Here is a 17,902-nt window from a genome sequence, read left to right as displayed (position 1 = left end):
TTGTACAGAGGGTCATAGGGTGGATCCATCCCTAGTCTCTTGAGGGAACCTCCATACTGATTTCCATGGTGGTTGTACTAATTTGCAATCCCACCAACAGTGTGTAAGTGTATGTTTCCCCCCGCAGCCTCACCACCATCATTATTACTTGTACTCTTGATAGTTGCCAATCTAACTGGAGAGAGATGCAATCTCAGTGTAATTTTGATTTGCATTTCCCTGATTGCTACAGATGCTGAACATTTTTTCATATATTCATTGGCTATTAAATGACTATTTTAATGGATGCCTTAATGTCCATCAGCTGGGCAACATTCAGTGGCATTTGTTGAGCCCAGTGCACAGTAAAGACCCATAGAATTGATGGTAAGCAGTTAAGTTCTTTTAACCCAATTTGTCCCATCATCTCTATAAAAACATAAATTGAACAATAAATGTTAATTGTGAAATAATTAATATGTTCACAGAATTGAAAACTTGGGACTCCATAGGTTAATAGAAAAGGTAGTTCTTACCCTAAATCAACAATTTCTCATGTGGCAGCTACAAATCACCTAGAGTGCCAGGGATCTATAAATCCTTTGCATTGTGGGTGAAATGTTGATCGTGTATGCATTTGGGAAGGGAGAGAAGAAGAGTTATAGTTTTCAGTTCCCAAGAAGAATCTGAAAAAAAATTAATAACCACTGTTCTAAAATGATAAGCAGAGCATACCTATCTGAGACAGCCCAAAGCACTTGCAACACAACAAATGGGCAAGGTCAAAGCATTTCAAGTGGAAATGCAACCTCTCAGGTACACAAAGTGAAGGAGCCAACAATTTCTGCAGGGGTTTTGCAGAAGGCAGGTCCTAGAAAGGAAGGGCCTGGAACAGAGTGACAAATTCAGGACCTACAGACCCCGGCAGGACATTCATCCTCTGGAGGCTGTTAGGGTCCTTGCCGGGGAGAACTCGAGGTGCGGGGTCTCTGGTAACCTCTCTCGTGTGCATTTTACTGCAGAGATTCCCATCACCTATTTGTTGTCCTGCCAAAAGGTAGGCATAGCCTTTCTAGCTCCCCGGAGTTTTTGTAATTGAAACCAGAAAGTTGGGCATTTCATATGAGAGCTTTTGATTTTTTAATCTTAAAATTAATTCAAAATTAAGTAAGCAAAGAGACTGGATTCCTAATGGCTCAGAGGTTTCCATCCCGGACCCCTGTGTGGGGCTGAGCTTTGCATGACTGCTGGGCCCTGTTTGGAGGAGCTCATCAGCTTGTGGCTCGGGAGGGTGTAAGCAGAGAGAAGACCCCCTCGAAGGGTCTGGAGAGGCACCTGTCTTGCTGACCCAGCAGCTCTGCTGGGGTAGCCTGGTGGTGGTGACCAGAACAGCAAGGCCTCTGCAGGGGGAGGTGGTTTCTTTCTGGAGCCAGAGCCATCCTCTGGGGGTCTTAGGAGACTGTCAACAAAGGACCTTTCTGTACCTGAGGATCCACGTCTACTTGAAATGCTTTGACCTTGCTCATTTGTTGGGGAAGGATGCCTTAACAGGTAGGACTCCCAGCCAGAGGAGCCCCGTGGGAAACTGAGGCAGGTCTTCAGTGACTGAGGGACTCATACAGGAAGATGGTCACAGAAGGGAGCACCCAGTGGCCATCGGAGAAGACTTGTCAAGACCTCCGCGTGGCTGGCAAAGGAACTGTGGGGAGACTGCCCAGGAGGCGGGGTGGGCTCTCTCCCTTCTTTCTCACCCATCACTTGTCACCAGAGGGCAGGACAGGGACTTTCGGACCTTCTTCCCCTTTGTCTTCCTCCTGGGGAAGCAATAATATAAGCGCGTTACTGCACCAGCTTATTCTGGGTGCTAAAGAAAGGTCTTTGCCTTGGAAGTGTTTCTCCTTGAAGACCCAGAAACCCCAGAGCAATGGGAGTAGTCCATGGGAGGATAGTGGGAGCCATAGGTAGAGGGGCCAAAAGGCAATGCTATGATTAGGACCTTAGATGTCCCCTAAAGGCCATGAACTGAAGACTTGGTTCCCACTTGGTACTATTTAGAGGTGGCAGAAACTTTAAGAGGTAGGGCCTGTAGCAGGAGGTTCTTGAGTCACTGCAAACATGCCTTTGAGGAGGTAGTGGGGATGGAGCTCCCTTTTCTCTCTGTTTTGCTTACTAACCACAAGGTGAGTTTTGCTCTGCCATGAGTCCCCTCTGTGATATACTGCCACAGGTCCAAAGCAATGGGGTCAACCAATCATTTGACTAAAACCTCTAAAACTGAGATGAAATAAGGTGTCAATCTTTGTAAGATGATCATCTCAGGTCATGGAAAGCTGCCTAACACAGGCAACCAGAGGGGCCAAAGAGAAGGACCTGCCCCAGCCCAACACAGGGACGTCTGGAGTTGAGAGCAGTCAAGAAAGTCTGCATGATCCTGCACTGCACGTGGGTTACACTGAAGACCCGACTGTTCTGGTGATAGATTGAGCCTATCTTACTCAGTAGCAAAGAGCAAAGTTAGGAGCCAAAGGAAGATGTCCAAGATCTGAATTAAGATTTGAGATTTTCCTAAGAAAGACTGAGAAATGGTTGGCGGGTAGGCTTTGGGGTCACGTGCTCTGAGGTGGGAGGTGAATGGAAACCCACGAAGAGGAGCAGGGGCTGTGTTTGCCACCCCTCTAGTAAAGGCACCAAGAAGAAAGAAGGAGAAGGAAGGGGGGGGGAGCCAGAGAGCGAGCACCTCAAGGCCTTTGCAGGCTGTGATTCTGTCAATAGCAACATGTGAAGATCAATCATACCTGTATGATGGGAAGAGGTGAGAAAGAGGAATAGGAGAAGAAGGAAGGAGGAAAGAAGAAGGGACGAGAGGAAGACATTCCAAGTTCAGCAAGGGCATGGTATATCCGCTGTCACCTGTAATCGTGCCTCACCCTGACAAACAGGAAATGACATAATAGCAAAATAATTCATCCTACGGGGGATGGAAAGAACACACCCCTCTCGCACTGTCTTCACAGCAGCTGCTGAGCGGCCTCCGGATGAGGCCGATGGAGGCAGCTGGTGGGGTGCTCTGGCTGTCAACTTGGACTGGTAGTGAAAGGGTTGCACTAGATGTTTGGTAGGACCAACACTTGACTTCATCCCTTCCCATGTTTCCTCCTGGTGGAGTCTTCTGTGGACAGGTGGGCAGGAGGACACTACATACATACGACATGACCTTGAGAGGAGAGAGTCCAGGGAATTCTCAGATAAAGGTCATTTTCCCCCCTCTCTCTCTCCCAACATAAAAATATAGAAAGTTGTTAAAAAGTGAAAACAGCCTAACCTCGTGGCTCATGCCTGTTATCCCAGTGGCTTGAGAGGCTGAAGCAGGAGGATCACAAGTTCAAGGCCAACCTCAGCAACCTAGTGAGGCCCTATCTAGCAACTCAGGGAGACCCTGTTTCTGAATAAGATATATTTTTTTTTACAAAAGGGCTGCAGATGTGGCTCAGCACTCTTGGGTTCAATCCCCAGTACCTAAATAAATAAATAAATAAAATTAAAACATAACAGCATAAATACAATAAACCCTGAATGAGCCCACCACTAATGGATAACATTAAAAAATGGTGGCGTGTTTCTTCACTCTCTTTTGAAACGGTGTTCTAGGATCCCATATGTACAGTTTAGGGCTTTGTATTTTTCTTATAATGTTGTAATATAAAGATCCCCATGTTGGGGCTGGGGCTGTAGCTCAGTGTTAGAGCATTTGCCTTCATGCAGGTTAGATCCTCAGCACCACATAAAAATAAATAAATAAAGATATTGTGTCCATCTACAATTTTAAAAAATAATTTTAAAAAATCCCCATGTTGTAACCAATTATAGGTAAACATTACCTTAATAACTACATATATTTCACTATGTAGAATAACATTCTATCATATGTACCACAATTTAATTCACCATTTTCTTTTTTTAGACATTAAATTCTAGTTACTATAAGTAAAACTGCAAAGAAACTTTACATAAAGCTCTTCTGTAGTTCCAAAATTTTCTTTTCTAAAATTCTTTCCATGCAATAGTTTTGCCAGAGTACATGTCCAAGACTATGTGCATTTTAGGACCTTCCCAAGTGGCCTCGTGGGTTTATATTCCCACCCACGTGGGGAGACTGCCAGATCTGCAGAAGGTAGGGTCCCAGAGGGCCACACTGGCAGGCTACTCCAATTGGAGAGCCTCCGATTGCCCTCCTAGGAGGAGGCCCAGGGAAAAGTGACCCTGGGGCAGACCTTAGACTGGCTTCCAGCTCTACATCAGAAACCTGCCTCCGATACCCTCCTGCAGACCTTGAGCCGGGTCCTTATTCCGGAGCGCTGCAATGGGCATCGGGCATCACTGGGGGACTGCCTTCTCACTGTGGCCTGTCAAGCCCGTGTTCTCCGGTGAAATTGCCAGGAGCTCACCTGCACCTTTGCACGGTTTGCCCCTTCGATGACATAAGGGCTGTTCCCACCTCCCCGAGGCTTAGGAGTGTGGAGCCCGGGCTTGGGCGCCTCCACGACTGGCTGTCGCGCTGGGACTCTGTCCATCCTCAGCTCAGAGCCAGGCACCCAGTAAGTAGGTGCTCAATGGATGTTTGCTGAATGGGTTCAAAGCCACAACTGGGGTGCGGGATAAAGCTAAAAGTAGTCTAGCGGGGCTCTGAGCGATCTTTGAGCGATTCCGTTCGGAGACCCGAGAAGAGGTGTTTTTCCGGGCGCGCGGCTGGTGGTGTGTGGATGGGGGTCGTCCAGGGGGCATTTTTCTTGGCTGTGGCGGCTTCTTCCCTGCTAATCCCAAACTCCCCCAGTAGGACGATTTTTCCGTCTATCTCTGGATTCTGCAGACTTTCTGCCAGCCCTGAGCCTACCCGGTGCGATCCAAAGCGCTTCCCCGCGCACCGCGGCGTTGGGCTGGGGCGCAGGGTGCAGAAAGCTGGGCTGGTGGGGGGGCTGGGCTGGGGTCGCCCGCGGATCCCTGACTCTTTGGGGCGGAGCTCGCTGGACGCCCTCCGGCTCGGGAAGCCCCGCCCGCCCGCCGCGCTGGCCCTACTGGGAGCCACCCCCAGGCTCGCCAGTCCGGGACCCGGCACTCGGTCCAAGCGCGGACTCGGCTCACGCCCAGCTCTCTGGCGCCTCAGACCCGGGTAAGTCAGGGGTTCCTGCCTCCCGGCACTTCTCTCCGTGCGCAGATGTCTTAGTGGGGACCCCACCGGGGCTCCCTGGACTCCCTCTCAGTCCCGGGACGCACAGCTGGTGCCCCAGGCCGGAGGCGTCCGGATCTCTGCAGTGGGAGATTCAATGCCCGGTTCAGCCTCTCACTCCCTTCCTTTCTCTCAGCCTGTCTTCACTTACTTATAAAACAAAGGCATAGGAAAACATGTCACCACCGTAGAGCAACAAACATTTTTTCCATAATTATAAAGTTATAGGCATTCTTGTAGAAAATTTGGAAAATACCTAAAAGCATCAAAAGAAAATTAAAACCACCCACCATCCCAATCCTCAACTTTGTTTCAAAGAGAGACCTCCAGCTCAGCCATACTTGAATACATAGCGGCCTCCAAGGAAGAAACTTTTTAATTTACTTTATTTGTTTACTTATTGGACTGGGAAGGTTCTCTCAGGGGAGAAGGCATGGAGCACAGAGAGCCTGACTGATACCTGGCGACCTTGATGGTTGTGATGGGGACAACTGAGAATTTTTAGAAGAAAGCTGACAAAGAGCCCCATGTGTATAAGTGTCTGATGCATTAACATGATCCATGGCCCTCGGGGTTTTTCAGGTTGCTGCATGCGAGTTGATAGCTCACTTGAGTCCACATTTAGATGAAGAGCTCCCAGCTCCATTAAGGAAGACCCTGTAGGTAACTGTAGCTGTCCTTTATGGTTAGGGTGATGGGAACTTTGCAGAACTCACATGTGGTGGTGTGATGATAAGTTTCTAGGCAGCTGTGACTCGGGGTCAAAGCCTTCTTTCTGCCTTCTCCACTGTGTTGGGTGCTGTCCATCAGAGCAGCCAAGGTCTGTCTGAGAAAGGCCTTTGTGTGTCCCCAGACGACAGTCTTGAGATCAGAGGTGTGGCTTGCCTAAGACAGGTGCTCGTTTGAAAAATAAGGTGCACTTTGAAGATCTCAGAGGGAGGGACTCGATGATTCACTTTAAGTTACTGAGGATGAGACAGTTCCTGCACAGTTTGGGTCATTGTGGTAGCTGAAAGGAACCCGTATGCATTCATGCATGCCTGCATTTGATGAATGTTTATTGCACCCCTACCATATGCTAGTCTCTCTTCTAGTCATTGGGGAGAAAATGAGAAACAATGCCTGCAAAGATCCGTGTCCTTAAAAAGCTTATATTTTGATGAGAAAGACAAACATCAAATTAAGAAAACTATATTTATATAGCAGGTGATAAATACTACGGAAAAAAGAAAAGGAAAGTAGGGTAAGAGTTACTGGGATGGGGATGAAAATTGTATTCTACCATTACTAATTTCGAACGGCCTCAAACTTCTTTAGGAATAAGGTGGATTGCAGATATATATGTGACTATATGGATAATATAAATTTTAATATGCAAAATAAATAATAATATGAAGAAATAAATATTATAAATTTTAATATTATACATTTTCACATGCAAAGCAAACTGCATTGTGAGAAGTTTTCCTGTGACTACCCTGTGGTCTATTTCCAGAATATACTGTACTTTACAAATTATCCACCCTCTCATTCCCACTGTAGTGGTATTGAATCTACTTTGCATTCCCATTTAACTCAGCAAACCCTTATTGAAATATTCTGGGTACTGGGGTGGGGGGCATAGGTGAACAAGATAGTCTGATCTTCAGGCTCCCAGAAGGAAATGCCCAAACACATCTACAAATCATTCCAATACAAGTTAGAATATGATCAGTGTTGTGGGAAAACCGGGCTCTATGAGGGGCCAAAGTGTGGAGGGGAGTCTAAATGGAGTTCACTCATAGTTTGACTTAGAAGCAGGCTTTCCAAGGACAAGCAGAATTCTAACAAGCAGATTAGAATTTTGGTGGGCAAAAGGAAGAGGTGGTGGAGTTTTTTTTTATGTTGCACAAAACCTGCCATATGCAATCAGGTTAGATTTTATTATTCCCACTTCTCAGATGAGGAAGGTGGGGCTCCCTGGGTTTACTTATTTAACTGAACCTAAGATTTCTGTCTGTCCTCCTTATAAGTGGTTTTAGCTGTCATCCATTCTCTGCCTAGAGTGCTTACTCTCTTCCCATATGGAGGCTGCCTGGGTCCCTCTCATTGGTGCCCTGGCTGAACTTCCTGGGCGTTCCTTGTTTTCCATTCCTCAAACTCCAAGCTCCCTGTCTATCACCCAGGAAGAGGTCTGGGAGGCTCCTGGTAATAGAGAGACTCAAGGGCCACAGCCCATGCCCAGCCCGGTGGTGGCGGAAAGCACCTTTCTCATCCATGTGGACACTGATTTCTGTGACATTGATTGTGTGATTCTGTGCCTCCGCCTGGTTCACTCCTAATCCCTTGAGAGACCCTGGCCGCCCTAGAGACCCTGGGACTCCAGGGAGAAGGGAAGGCTGGAACACAAAGACACCGGTCACTGTCTGGAAGACCCTGGTGGCTCTGGGTATCTTCTTTCCTACGAGGAGATAAGTACAGCATGTTTCTAGAATTCAGACATAAGGTGGTGATAAAGACAAAACAATGAACAGTTGCTTCCAAGAAAAGTGGACTCCAAATTCTTGACTCAGATAAGATCATATTCACACAAATTAGGCTTATCCATAATTGCTTTTTACCCTCATTCTGCTTCCTCAATCCAAGGCCAAATTGTTAAGGCGAGATTGCAATAAATCACCAAAGTCAATCTTAAAGCAGGAGATGGAAACTTTATTCACCAGCCAGTGGTACAAATCCACCAGCAGGCGGGCCAAGGGGTAGACTGCAAGTCTACACCCTTCAACCCCCTCCTGGAGTTTGAGTACACCTTTTATAGTCCAAACCCGTATTAAAACATAAGTTGCTGTTGCTATGAATCAAAACCATAAACAAATGTCATGAGATCGAAAATCATAAGCAGAAAAGGGAGTGGGCCACAACGACCCTAGTTGTGTACAAGTTAAAGAATTTGTACTTTAATTCTTTACTAATATCTAGACCATCAATCTCTGACAAGGGTACCTTATCCAAGAAAAATAGGAACCAAAGAGAGAATATTTTTGCATTGTATAAGAATTATCATTTTGTGTTGCCAAACATGCTAAGAACTGTGGATGGGTACAGAGGTGGGGTTTTCCATGGGAGAAGCATGTGTTACATGACGTGGAGTCTCAGGGCAAAATGGAGTCTGTTTGTTGTTGCCCATATAGCCTGGCCATAGCAAAATGATCTCAAAGCTGGGTCTTTCAGTCTTACTTAAGACTGCTCTTTCGAGGAAACCCTTCAATAATGCTGTTCCTGTTCCATCTAGGAGGGACTGTGTGTTTCACCCAGGACTGAGCAGGGCTGCAAATCGGATCCCTGAGTTCTCTCTGGCTCGGACATCCAGGCCTCCCCTGCCTGCCCACAGAATCTAGCGCTCCTGGAGGAAGGCTGGGAATCAGCCGTGGAAGCCCCACCCAGGCAGTATGTGCTTAAAAAAGGACAGTTGCCAGTTCTGTTCTGGAAACTCCTAGGCTGTTATCAGTACTGATAGGCGACCGAGCCAGAGCGTGTGGGAGAAATGTGTGCATGTAGGTGATACATGCTGGAAACAGCAAGGCCACACCCCTGCCCCCTTCGCCCAGAGTGTCCACGTGGGCTCCGTTGCAGCTTGTTGGTTCAGTGCAGCTGCCCAGAGCCCTGTGTTCTGAGTGATCTCAAGCACACCGGCAGCTCTGGGCCCATGATTTTAAGAAAAGGAACAATAACAACAAAAGTGCACTCGCTTGATTGGAGCTGTGCCCATGCCTCCAATCTAGGCAGATGCAGAAACTTGTAGAAATTCGCCTCTTTCTGGACCCAACAAGACCCAGTATGAGAATGTTCAGCACAGGCTGAGCATCCCGCTGGATTTGCATGGAGCTGGACATCCCTGGCTCCTGTTGTGACTGCCTCCCACCAGGAAGGGCGGGAAGCCCCTTACTCACTGTGCAAGTTACACAAGCCATGGTTCTCTCTGGGGGCTGGGGCTAGGGTATGGAGAGGTGGGCGTGGGACAACTACAGGTGACATATTTAGGTATCTGGCTCTAACATCCAGGCCTCCCCTGTCTGCCCATGGGAATCCTCATTTGTGAGATCCAATTTCACCTGATAAAGTGGCTGATTTCTCAGTTACTCTGAGCCAACTAGTCTGTCCCCTTTCTACAAGGTTTTAGATACTCCTTTTTCTATACAAATAAAATGTGAATCAAGACCCAACATATTAGATTTCACACGTGTCTTTGATAAGAGAGATGACCTTGGGCAAGTGTCCTCTCCTCTATGGAGCCCTGCCTTATAAGACTGTTGGATCCCTCGCTCTCCAGATTCATTTGAGTGCAGCAGTCTGATTCCAGGGCCATGGCTTTGACATTACATGGAGTGTGAACTTGGAGAATCAGACACAAGCTCCCTAATGGCAGGCAGATTGGCTGACTGTTAGGATGACATTGCCCAGCTCATTTGAAGACACATTACACAAATACCTCTGTGACCCAGCCTGCAGGCTTTGGGGTACAGAGGGCATTTAGCAAAAGCAATGTGATGAATTAAATATAAGAAAGAAAAGATCTATTTATTTTTTACTGCAGAGTTGCTTTCTGAAAAGTAGTTGTTTCTGGTCTGTCATAAAGCTCTGACAGGTTAATAATCACTTAAGTTACCAGTGTGCATTAGGATGGGGGCAGATGGGGGTACAGTGAAGGCCAGAATTTCTCTCAGGAAACTTCAATTCAGACATCAAAGGTACACAAGAATAAGAAAGATCTGGAAAACAAATGAGATTAAAAAAAATTAGACAGTGAAATCACGTTTTGCATTCTTAGAAGATTCTTCCAGGTACTCTGCAGCACAAAAGACTGAGTGGTCAATTTTCTAAGGTGCCACACCACAGCCCAGAGGCCCTTAATCTTTCTTGGCTGCAAACAGGGATCACTTGGAGGGATGTCAGACTGTTTTGTGTTCTTATAACAGAATACCTGAGCCTGAGTAATATATAAAGAATAGAGGATTGTTTCTTTCAGTTCTGGAAGTGGGAAGTCCAAGGTCAAGGGATTCCCATTTGGCAGAGAGCCTTTTTTATCCCAGGATGGGAGGCAGAAGGGAAGTGGTGGGGCATGAGAAAAAGAAATAGATATAAGGAGAGAGAGAGTCTTAAACTCATTCTTTTATTAGAAACCTGCCCCCAAGATAAGGCATGAATCCATGCTAATCAATCACTTCTTAAAGAACCCACCTCTAAGACTATTGTCTTAGGGATTAAGTGTCCAATTCAAGGGACACATTCAAACTGTAGCAGAATGGTTTTAAAAAGTCCCGTTGCCTGGCAGGAATTCAGATGGACCTCATTCAAGTCTCTGGAGGTGGGATCCAGGCAGCACTTGGAGTGCCACAGGGGATTCCAGTAGGATACCAAGCATGGTCTCCTGACCAGCACTGACCAGCAACATCACCACTGCCCGTGAACGTGTTTGAAATGCAAATTCTCAGGCCCTGTCAGGGACCTCTGACACTCTGGAAGCAGAGGAGTCCAGTAATCTGCATTTTAACCCAATCTTCTAAAGCATACTGAAGCTTGAACCTACCACCTTAGAATAAGGCCCAGGTCCAGGAGGTTTCCAAAGCAGATGTTTCTGGTTGCTTCCTCGGGCCCTAGAAAAATTCCATCTGGTTTTAAGTAATGAGTCTTCTCAGTAAATCCACCAGTATGAATTAAATACAGAAGTTACTCTTGAGTTAATTTGCTGTGTGGAGTTATTGGTTCTAAACCAATTAACATTTGGGCTCTTAATGTTCCCTGCCATAGTCTACTCCCATGTGGTCATTAAGCTATAAGAACCCCCTAATAGTAATTGGTAGCAGAATTATTTGCCAATTGTGGTCACTCTGGGTTTTTTGGAAATAACAACAATATCATCAATTCAGTTCAAGGCCTATTCTTTTCTGGAGTCGGGTTCTACGCAGTCTTATGTGACTCCAAGTCATTTAAGAAGAAATTGTTGAGCATCGAGTTTGGATCTGTTATCAGACGAGGGATAAATGTCGACTTTGTGTGAGAATCAGTGACTGGTGTCTCCTAAGCCCACACAGCTCTACTATCCCTAATAAGCCTCTGTGCACAAACTCAGAAGCCTAGCAGTCAGGAAGTCACAAGCCATCGTCACTTCTCATTCAAGACCAGTCTCTCCATAAGTAAAGAAGAGAGCCGCAGCGGTCAGCCATGGGGAAGCCGAGCATCAAACCCCAAATCCTTGGGCTGTAATTTCTTAACGAGGTAGAAAAACAAACAGTCCCATACTGGGGACCACAAAGTGTCACATTTGTGCCCAATGTAGGGTCATCATGCTGTATCAATGATCCAACAGTCCACAGATACCTGTGATGTTTCTTCCTCTTTTACTAAGGGGGAAGGGCACACCTGAGGAACCCATCCAAGATCCTGTGGCTGGGAGGTAGCAGGGCCAGGATCCAAACCTGGGGATGGAGGGGCCATCCCAAAGCCTCAGCTCTTTCTGCTCCTCTGTGCATGCTCTCGGGTTGTTTGGGGTGGGAGAAAGTTAGCTCATGCTCTGAAGCCAGCTCCTTGGCATCTAGTAACTATTTTAAGCGGGTTTTAAGGAATCAGGCCCCACTCAGGGAAAGGTGTTAAGTTCCGGTGGCTTCCACCCAACAACTTTCCTGGCAGATCTTGTGTTCTATGTGCCAGGTACCAGACTAAAGATCTAGTGGGGGACAGGGTGAGGGGCCTAGAGAGCCTGTTTGTGATGAAGGTGGGAAGGACGTGCTGTGGGTGGTGCTGAGCTAGCCCCATACATCAGCGGAGGCTTCCGGAAGGAGAGCTGACTTGGAAAGCATGAGAGGGCACCATGAAGGAGTCCCACAGGCCAAGCCTGAGTAGCACAATTTCAGGAGAGCCAAAGTGAGCTGAGGCACAGAAAGATGAAGGAGGTTTGCAGGATCCACAGGGCACCAGGGGTCAAGGGCATGGTGTCTGGGCACCATGGTGACAGTGAAGCTGGAGATCAAGGCAGGGCCCCTGGAATTTAAGGCCTCTGGCCACACAACAAGGAGGTATTCCTCTGAAGGTGCAGAGCCGAGGAAAGCCTTCCACGGGGACACTGAGATGGTGAGATTTGCCATGAGGGTGACTCAGGCTTGGGGCTGATAATATTGCCATTCAGCTCACTGAGGCAGGATGGGGTTGGCCCCTGGAGGGTCATTGGAGATTTGGCTAGAAGGGAGACCAGGGTCCAGGTCAGGTGAGTGAACCTGGAGGAGAGGGTGTGATCATCCAGGGAAGGAGTGGACTGAGAAGAGAAGAAGAAGACCAGTGGACTCTAAGGTACGTCCACATTTCAGGGATGGATAGAGCAAGAGGGGCCTTGGAAAGAGCAAAATGTCTTCACCTGGTGCTGGCTTCAGTGTTGGTTGTTTAATTAGCCAATTTTATGAAAATGGAGCTCCAGGTCTACTCTGCAGACCTAGACCTGGGCTTCTGAGGCATATTGGTGTGCCGCGTCGATGGAAGTCTTAGCATGCTTCCAGTGGAGGACAGTGACAGAGAAGGGCAGACAGCACAGGCTGCTCCACCGGCCTCTTGGAGAGGAGCTTCAGTGGGCTCTGACAGCTCGTTCCAAAGGCTGCCACGGGATGGGGTAGGTTCCATTCAAATGAATGAGGCTGTCCCTAGAGAGATGTCCACGGTGCCATAGACCACTGTGGTCTGTTTCCTGTGGCTAGAACTGCATACAGAGTAATGTATAAAGAATAGAGGTTTAGTTAGCTCATGATCCTGGAGGCTGGGAAGATTCTGGTGCCAACATGAGCTCAGTATGTGGTGAGGGCCTCGTGCTGCCCCTAAACATGGTGGAGGGCATCCCTTGGTGGGACAGAGCAAGCCTGCCAGAGAGGACCCCTCAATCCACAAATGAGTTCTGGGCTCTGCCCTCTGATATCCACTCCCTAAACATCCTGCCTCTCAACACTGTTGCAGTGGGGAGCAGATTTCCAAAGGAGGGACTTTGGGGGTGACACTTCAAACCTCATCAGCCACCCATTGCTCGTTGCTCCCTAGGGCGCCATGACAGTAAGTCAGTCTGATGAGTCATTCAGTCTCCAGGACCTAGTTGTATGAAATGTGACTTTTCTCAGGCCCCTAAGAGGTCAAGGGTAAGGATATTTGTCTTTCCTTTGTTTATGGAGTTTGTGGTCACAGAGGTGTCCATCTCTGGGGTGGTGGGCAGAGCAGAGAAGTGAGTGTTCACAGGGTGTGTGCAATAGCTGAATTTAAGGGAACGCACACTCACACACAGCAACGTGAGCATGCATACAAACACAATGGTGAAGGAAAAGAGAGACCCACTGAGACACGGAACCCAATACTATTTATGCCAACTAAAATGCACACATATAACACAATCCGGGAATCTACGACAATATGTACTAATGGAACGCAGGCCACTGGTCACCTGTGTGGGGGATAAGGACATAAAGGGAATTGACTTACCAACTGATCCATCAACAAAGGGCATGGTGCAGACCCAAGGGACACACGCTGTGGCCTGAGGAGACTCATGTGCCATGTGTGCACGGGCGTGGGTGTGACGGGTGGATCCTTGATGTCAGGTTGCATCTTTCTTTCAGGAAGTTTGCCTGGGAAGTTCTCGGTCCAGAGGTGGAACCTGGAAGCCCAGATGATCCTGTCTAATTCCACGGCGGTGATGCCCTATCTGACCACGCTGTGGCGGGAGCTAGTTCAACAGGGCATCAACGCGTCCAGCCTGGCCCGCAGGGCTCCCGCCCGCGACGACAGCCAGCTGGCCGCGCTCTACATCCTCATGGTGCTGGGCTTCTTCGGCTTCTTCACCCTGGGCATCATGCTGAGCTACATCCGCTCCAAGAAACTGGAGCACTCCCACGACCCGTTCAACGTGTACATCGAGTCGGACTCCTGGCAGGAGAAGGACAAGGCCCTCTTCCAGGCCCGGGTTCTGGAGAGCTGCAGAGCGTGCTACGTGGTGGAGAACCAGCTGGCCGTGGAGCAGCCCAACGCACACCTGCCTGGGCTGCCACCTTCCCCCTGAGCCCCACAGCCTCGCTGGCGCGGGACGAGCCCCCACGACAATCCGAGTTCTCTCATATTCCTTTTTGTCTGGGTGCCATTGGATTTCTTTTGCTCTTTTAGGGGTGCAGGGTGGATTAATGACACTCCTTTTCTAAAATCGAAATAGACCGTCAATTATTCCCCAGAATCCTGGCTGCCTTGTCGAATCCTGTGGAATCCCTGACACGGTGGCCTTCCAGGGGCCTGGGCGGCCTGTCCCACAGGCCCAGGCTGCTGGCAAGGTCACATGACTCCGTCTGGCCTGGAGAAGGGGAGGTGATGCATGCAGTTTCCAGATAATTCTTGCAAAAGAAAGACATGCCCTCCACTGTCCTTGTCCCCCTTCTCAGCAACTGGGACATGGACAGGTGTTGACAGCTTTGTCTGGGAAGAACAGGCGACTCTCAGAGGGCGGAAGAAGGGCCTGGGCCTGGGCCTGGCCCTGAAGCAGGAGCTCGCACCCTCCTGAGCCACCCTCTAATGGGTGTTCATCATCTACCCCCCTTCAGCCAGGGCCACGTGGGTCTCTGTTGAAGCACAGAGTCCGTGTCCCCCTCATGCCCCACCTCACAGGGCTGCGGCCAAAGGGCGCCATGTTCCTGTGTCTGTCACAGCTCAGTTTCCTTCTGTTTCTGTCACTTTGGGGCTCACGACTGTGGCTCTATCCTCCTCCGACCCTCTCATCTCCCACTCCTCCCCTCCACCCATCCGCCCTCCAAGTGCCCCTCCCCCAAACACAGACACGGCACACAGTGCCACAGACGCAGACACACATTTCGCATGCACACGTCTCAGTCTGGAAGGAAACCGAGACAGAGGAGAAAAAACGCCCCCTTCAGAATGTGCACCAAGGGGAAGGTGCTCAGTTGGGTGGAGAGGTGTCCCCCACCCCAGGAGCCCAGTGGGGAGGGGGGGGTGTGGGCACTGCAACACGTGGGCCGAGGTGGCAGGAGCATTGGCGATGAACTGACTTGTTTTGTGGCCTCCCAAAAGAGATCCTGGTGTCCTACCCACCCATACCTGTGAAGGTGACCTTGGGAAAGAGGAGGTCATTGGAGTGGGTCCTAATCCAATATGACTGGAGTTCTCAGAAGAGGGAAACCTGGATAGACCCAGGGAGAAGGCCATGGGTGACAGAGGCAGAGATTGGAACCGTGCAGCTAAAGGCCAAGGGCTACCAAGGATGGATGGCCTTGACAGAGCTGGGGAGGGACAAGGAAGAACCCCCCCTACAGGTGTCACTGGACGCCCGGCCCTGCCCACACTTCAGTTTCAGCCCTTCCAGAGCTCGAGGCAGACCCTGCCTGTCTGTCCAGCCCCCAGCTTGGGGCACTTGGTTACTGCAGCCCTGGGCAACCCGGGCTGCGCCTCCCTCCCCTCCCCAGGGACAGGGCCACCCTCACACCCTTCCTTGCAGGCAAGAGCTGGGTTGGGGATGGATGGAGGGGGTGGACCTGCTAGGCCTCCACTAGTGCCATCTTCCCTCAGAAAGTCACAGAGGAAGCAGCTGTCCTGGGAGTCAGCCGTCTCCAGCTGTAGCATGGGGTCCTCTGCCCTGTGACATCCTGAAGTCTTCCCTGCCTCGGCTTTCCTGGAGAGCATGGAACATTTAAGTAAAACATAATTTTTAAAAACCCGGATGTAACAAATGAGAAGCAGCACATAGGCATGAGCGACCATCCTCAGACAAAGGTGGCTCCGCCTGGCTCCAGGCCTTGTGGCACGTAATCAACAGGACTCCCCTGGCCTGGGTCAGCCTGAGTCACCACTGCCCTTGAGATGTGTGAATCTTTGGGTCCCAGAATCTTTCAGAATCCTGAGTGAAGCCGGGATCCTCCCTACCCCTAAACGCACATTGATGCGACATTGGGCTGCTGGAGCCCAGCTACGGCTGCTGGCAGCTCATGGCCCCTGTGTGAGCCAGACCCTGGTTCAGATGGATTCGTGTTGCCCAGACAGAAGGAATGGAGTTTGGAGAGGGTCCCAGAACACTTGGGACTGGCAGAGTGAGCCCTTGATAGTACAGAGTACAGACTGGCTCCGTGTCACCAGTTCACGTCCCCACTGGGATTCCTGGGCCTTTCAAGGCAGGGGGAGACCTGGGGGCTTTAGTCCTTCCACCCTCGAAGGCATCACACTCACTCCCCTGACCACACACCCCTTATCTCCGTCCCCCTCCTCTCCCTGCTGAGCTTACACAGGGAGGGGAAAAGGTGTGTGTGTGTGTGTGTGTGTGTGTGTGTGTGTGTAGGGGTGAATTGAGCCACATTTTAAATGCTTACATTTTAAATTTGTATTCACATACATCAAGTGCTTGCCGTGTGCCAGGTGCTGTTCTCAGTGATTTTAATGAAATCTCAGTGACTATTTTGCATGTAATATTTCACATGTCCATTGGATAGGATGACCGTGGTTTTGTGCTGTATTAATACGATTTTGAAAAAGAAATTAAAGTCTTTCATCGTGATCTTCTGAGTGTTCTTTTAATATCTGTCTGATGCTTTTAGAAGATGGTAACAGTTCTTGGGGGACTCTGAGAGAGTTGCCCCAAAGACTTGAGGTCACCTGTGGGTAGAACACTCTGTCCACGGCACACAGTCAGAGAAACGTCCCCCCTCGTGCTGTGCCTGCAGATAGAAGGTGCAGAAGTTAAGCCCAGAGGGGACCATGGCCAACGGGAGAGTGCCCATCCCTCACACTGCTCAGCTTCCAGGTCTCCCAGCCAGGTGTTCACGTCCGCAAAGTCTGGACCCACTTTTGGATATTGTAAGGGAGGCTATGAAATGTGATTTTTACCTATTGGCAACTAATTTAGTTTATAAAACCATGTGAGCCTAAAAAAATATGATCTTAACCTGAATTCTGCCCCCGAAATCGCTGATTAATGATGTGTTTCAAAGAGAAAAGAACAGCACCCAGCAGCCCTGGGGCCCTCCAGGTCAAATGTGCTGTGTTAGGAGGTGATGTTTCCTCCAAGTGTTGGAGGGTTGGAAGCTGTGTCCTTGGTGTGGTGGTTGGTGAAGAAGAGGGTTGGTTAGGTCACTGGAGACGCTGTCTTCAGACGGGCTGATGTAGTTATCAGGGGAACTAGTTAGTTCCCACAAGAAGGCATCTCAGAAAGGACCAAGATTGGTGGGGTGATCTCTCCTGCTGTACTGCACTACTGGCATAATGCCACCCACCAGGTGACACAGACAAGGGGTCCTCCACCAGAAGCCACACAGAGGAGGCCACTTGATCTTGGGACTTTCAGCCTCCAAAACTGAGTTACATAAGTCTCTTATGTTAACCCAACTTCAGGAATTTTGTTATAGCATCAGAAAACAGACTAATACAGAAAGCAAGAGCAGAATCAGAGAAGGGACCCTGCCCAGCCATGGTGGTAGGAGTAGGCACTTCCCCAAGCATGTCTTTGGCCAGGGACCCTCTGGTCACAGTCCCCTAATGAAATCCCTTATCAGGTTGTTCTCATCTGATACCATGAGAGTCTCTCATTCAGATATCAGGCCCCTCGTTGTCACTATAGGCGAGGACATTACAACTCTGATTTTGCTCCTGTAGCGTCTCATCTGGGAATCTGTCCTGAAGAGGTGAGTCCACTCTGGATGCAGATGA

General features: G+C 49.1%; 1 protein-coding gene and 1 long non-coding RNA gene across 4 annotated transcripts; one reads left to right on the top strand and one right to left on the bottom strand.

Moving 5' to 3' along the window:
* The first annotated feature begins 4,147 nt into the window (after nucleotides 1-4,147).
* Nucleotides 4,148-16,754, top strand: Kcne1 (potassium voltage-gated channel subfamily E regulatory subunit 1). 3 transcript variants are annotated; one of them, XM_040287015.2, is made up of 2 exons: nucleotides 4,148-4,574; nucleotides 13,828-16,754. In XM_040287015.2, the coding sequence occupies exon 2, from the start codon at nucleotides 13,878-13,880 to the stop codon at nucleotides 14,265-14,267; it is 390 nt and encodes a 129-aa protein (XP_040142949.1). In that variant the 5' UTR covers nucleotides 4,148-4,574; nucleotides 13,828-13,877; the 3' UTR covers nucleotides 14,268-16,754. The 3 variants fall into 3 exon arrangements, with proteins under 3 accessions (XP_040142949.1, XP_005323563.1, XP_077900717.1); XM_005323506.5 differs by lacking the exon at nucleotides 4,148-4,574 and adding an exon at nucleotides 4,999-5,146; XM_078044591.1 differs by lacking the exon at nucleotides 4,148-4,574 and adding an exon at nucleotides 5,072-5,146 and having other exon boundaries at nucleotides 13,832-16,754.
* Nucleotides 9,742-13,833, bottom strand: LOC144376480 (uncharacterized). Its single transcript, XR_013437009.1, has 2 exons — nucleotides 13,691-13,833; nucleotides 9,742-9,951 (listed from the first exon to the last, which is right to left on the bottom strand). It is a non-coding gene; the product is annotated as an uncharacterized LOC144376480 (long non-coding RNA).
* Nucleotides 16,755-17,902: the final 1,148 nt, after the last annotated feature.

The sequence above is a fragment of the Ictidomys tridecemlineatus genome, chromosome 3 (assembly GCF_052094955.1).
Source record: "Ictidomys tridecemlineatus isolate mIctTri1 chromosome 3, mIctTri1.hap1, whole genome shotgun sequence".
Classification (NCBI taxonomy): domain Eukaryota; kingdom Metazoa; phylum Chordata; class Mammalia; order Rodentia; family Sciuridae; genus Ictidomys; species Ictidomys tridecemlineatus.
Note: the sequence above shows the minus strand (reverse complement) of the source record. Positions and strands in the feature narration are given on the sequence as shown.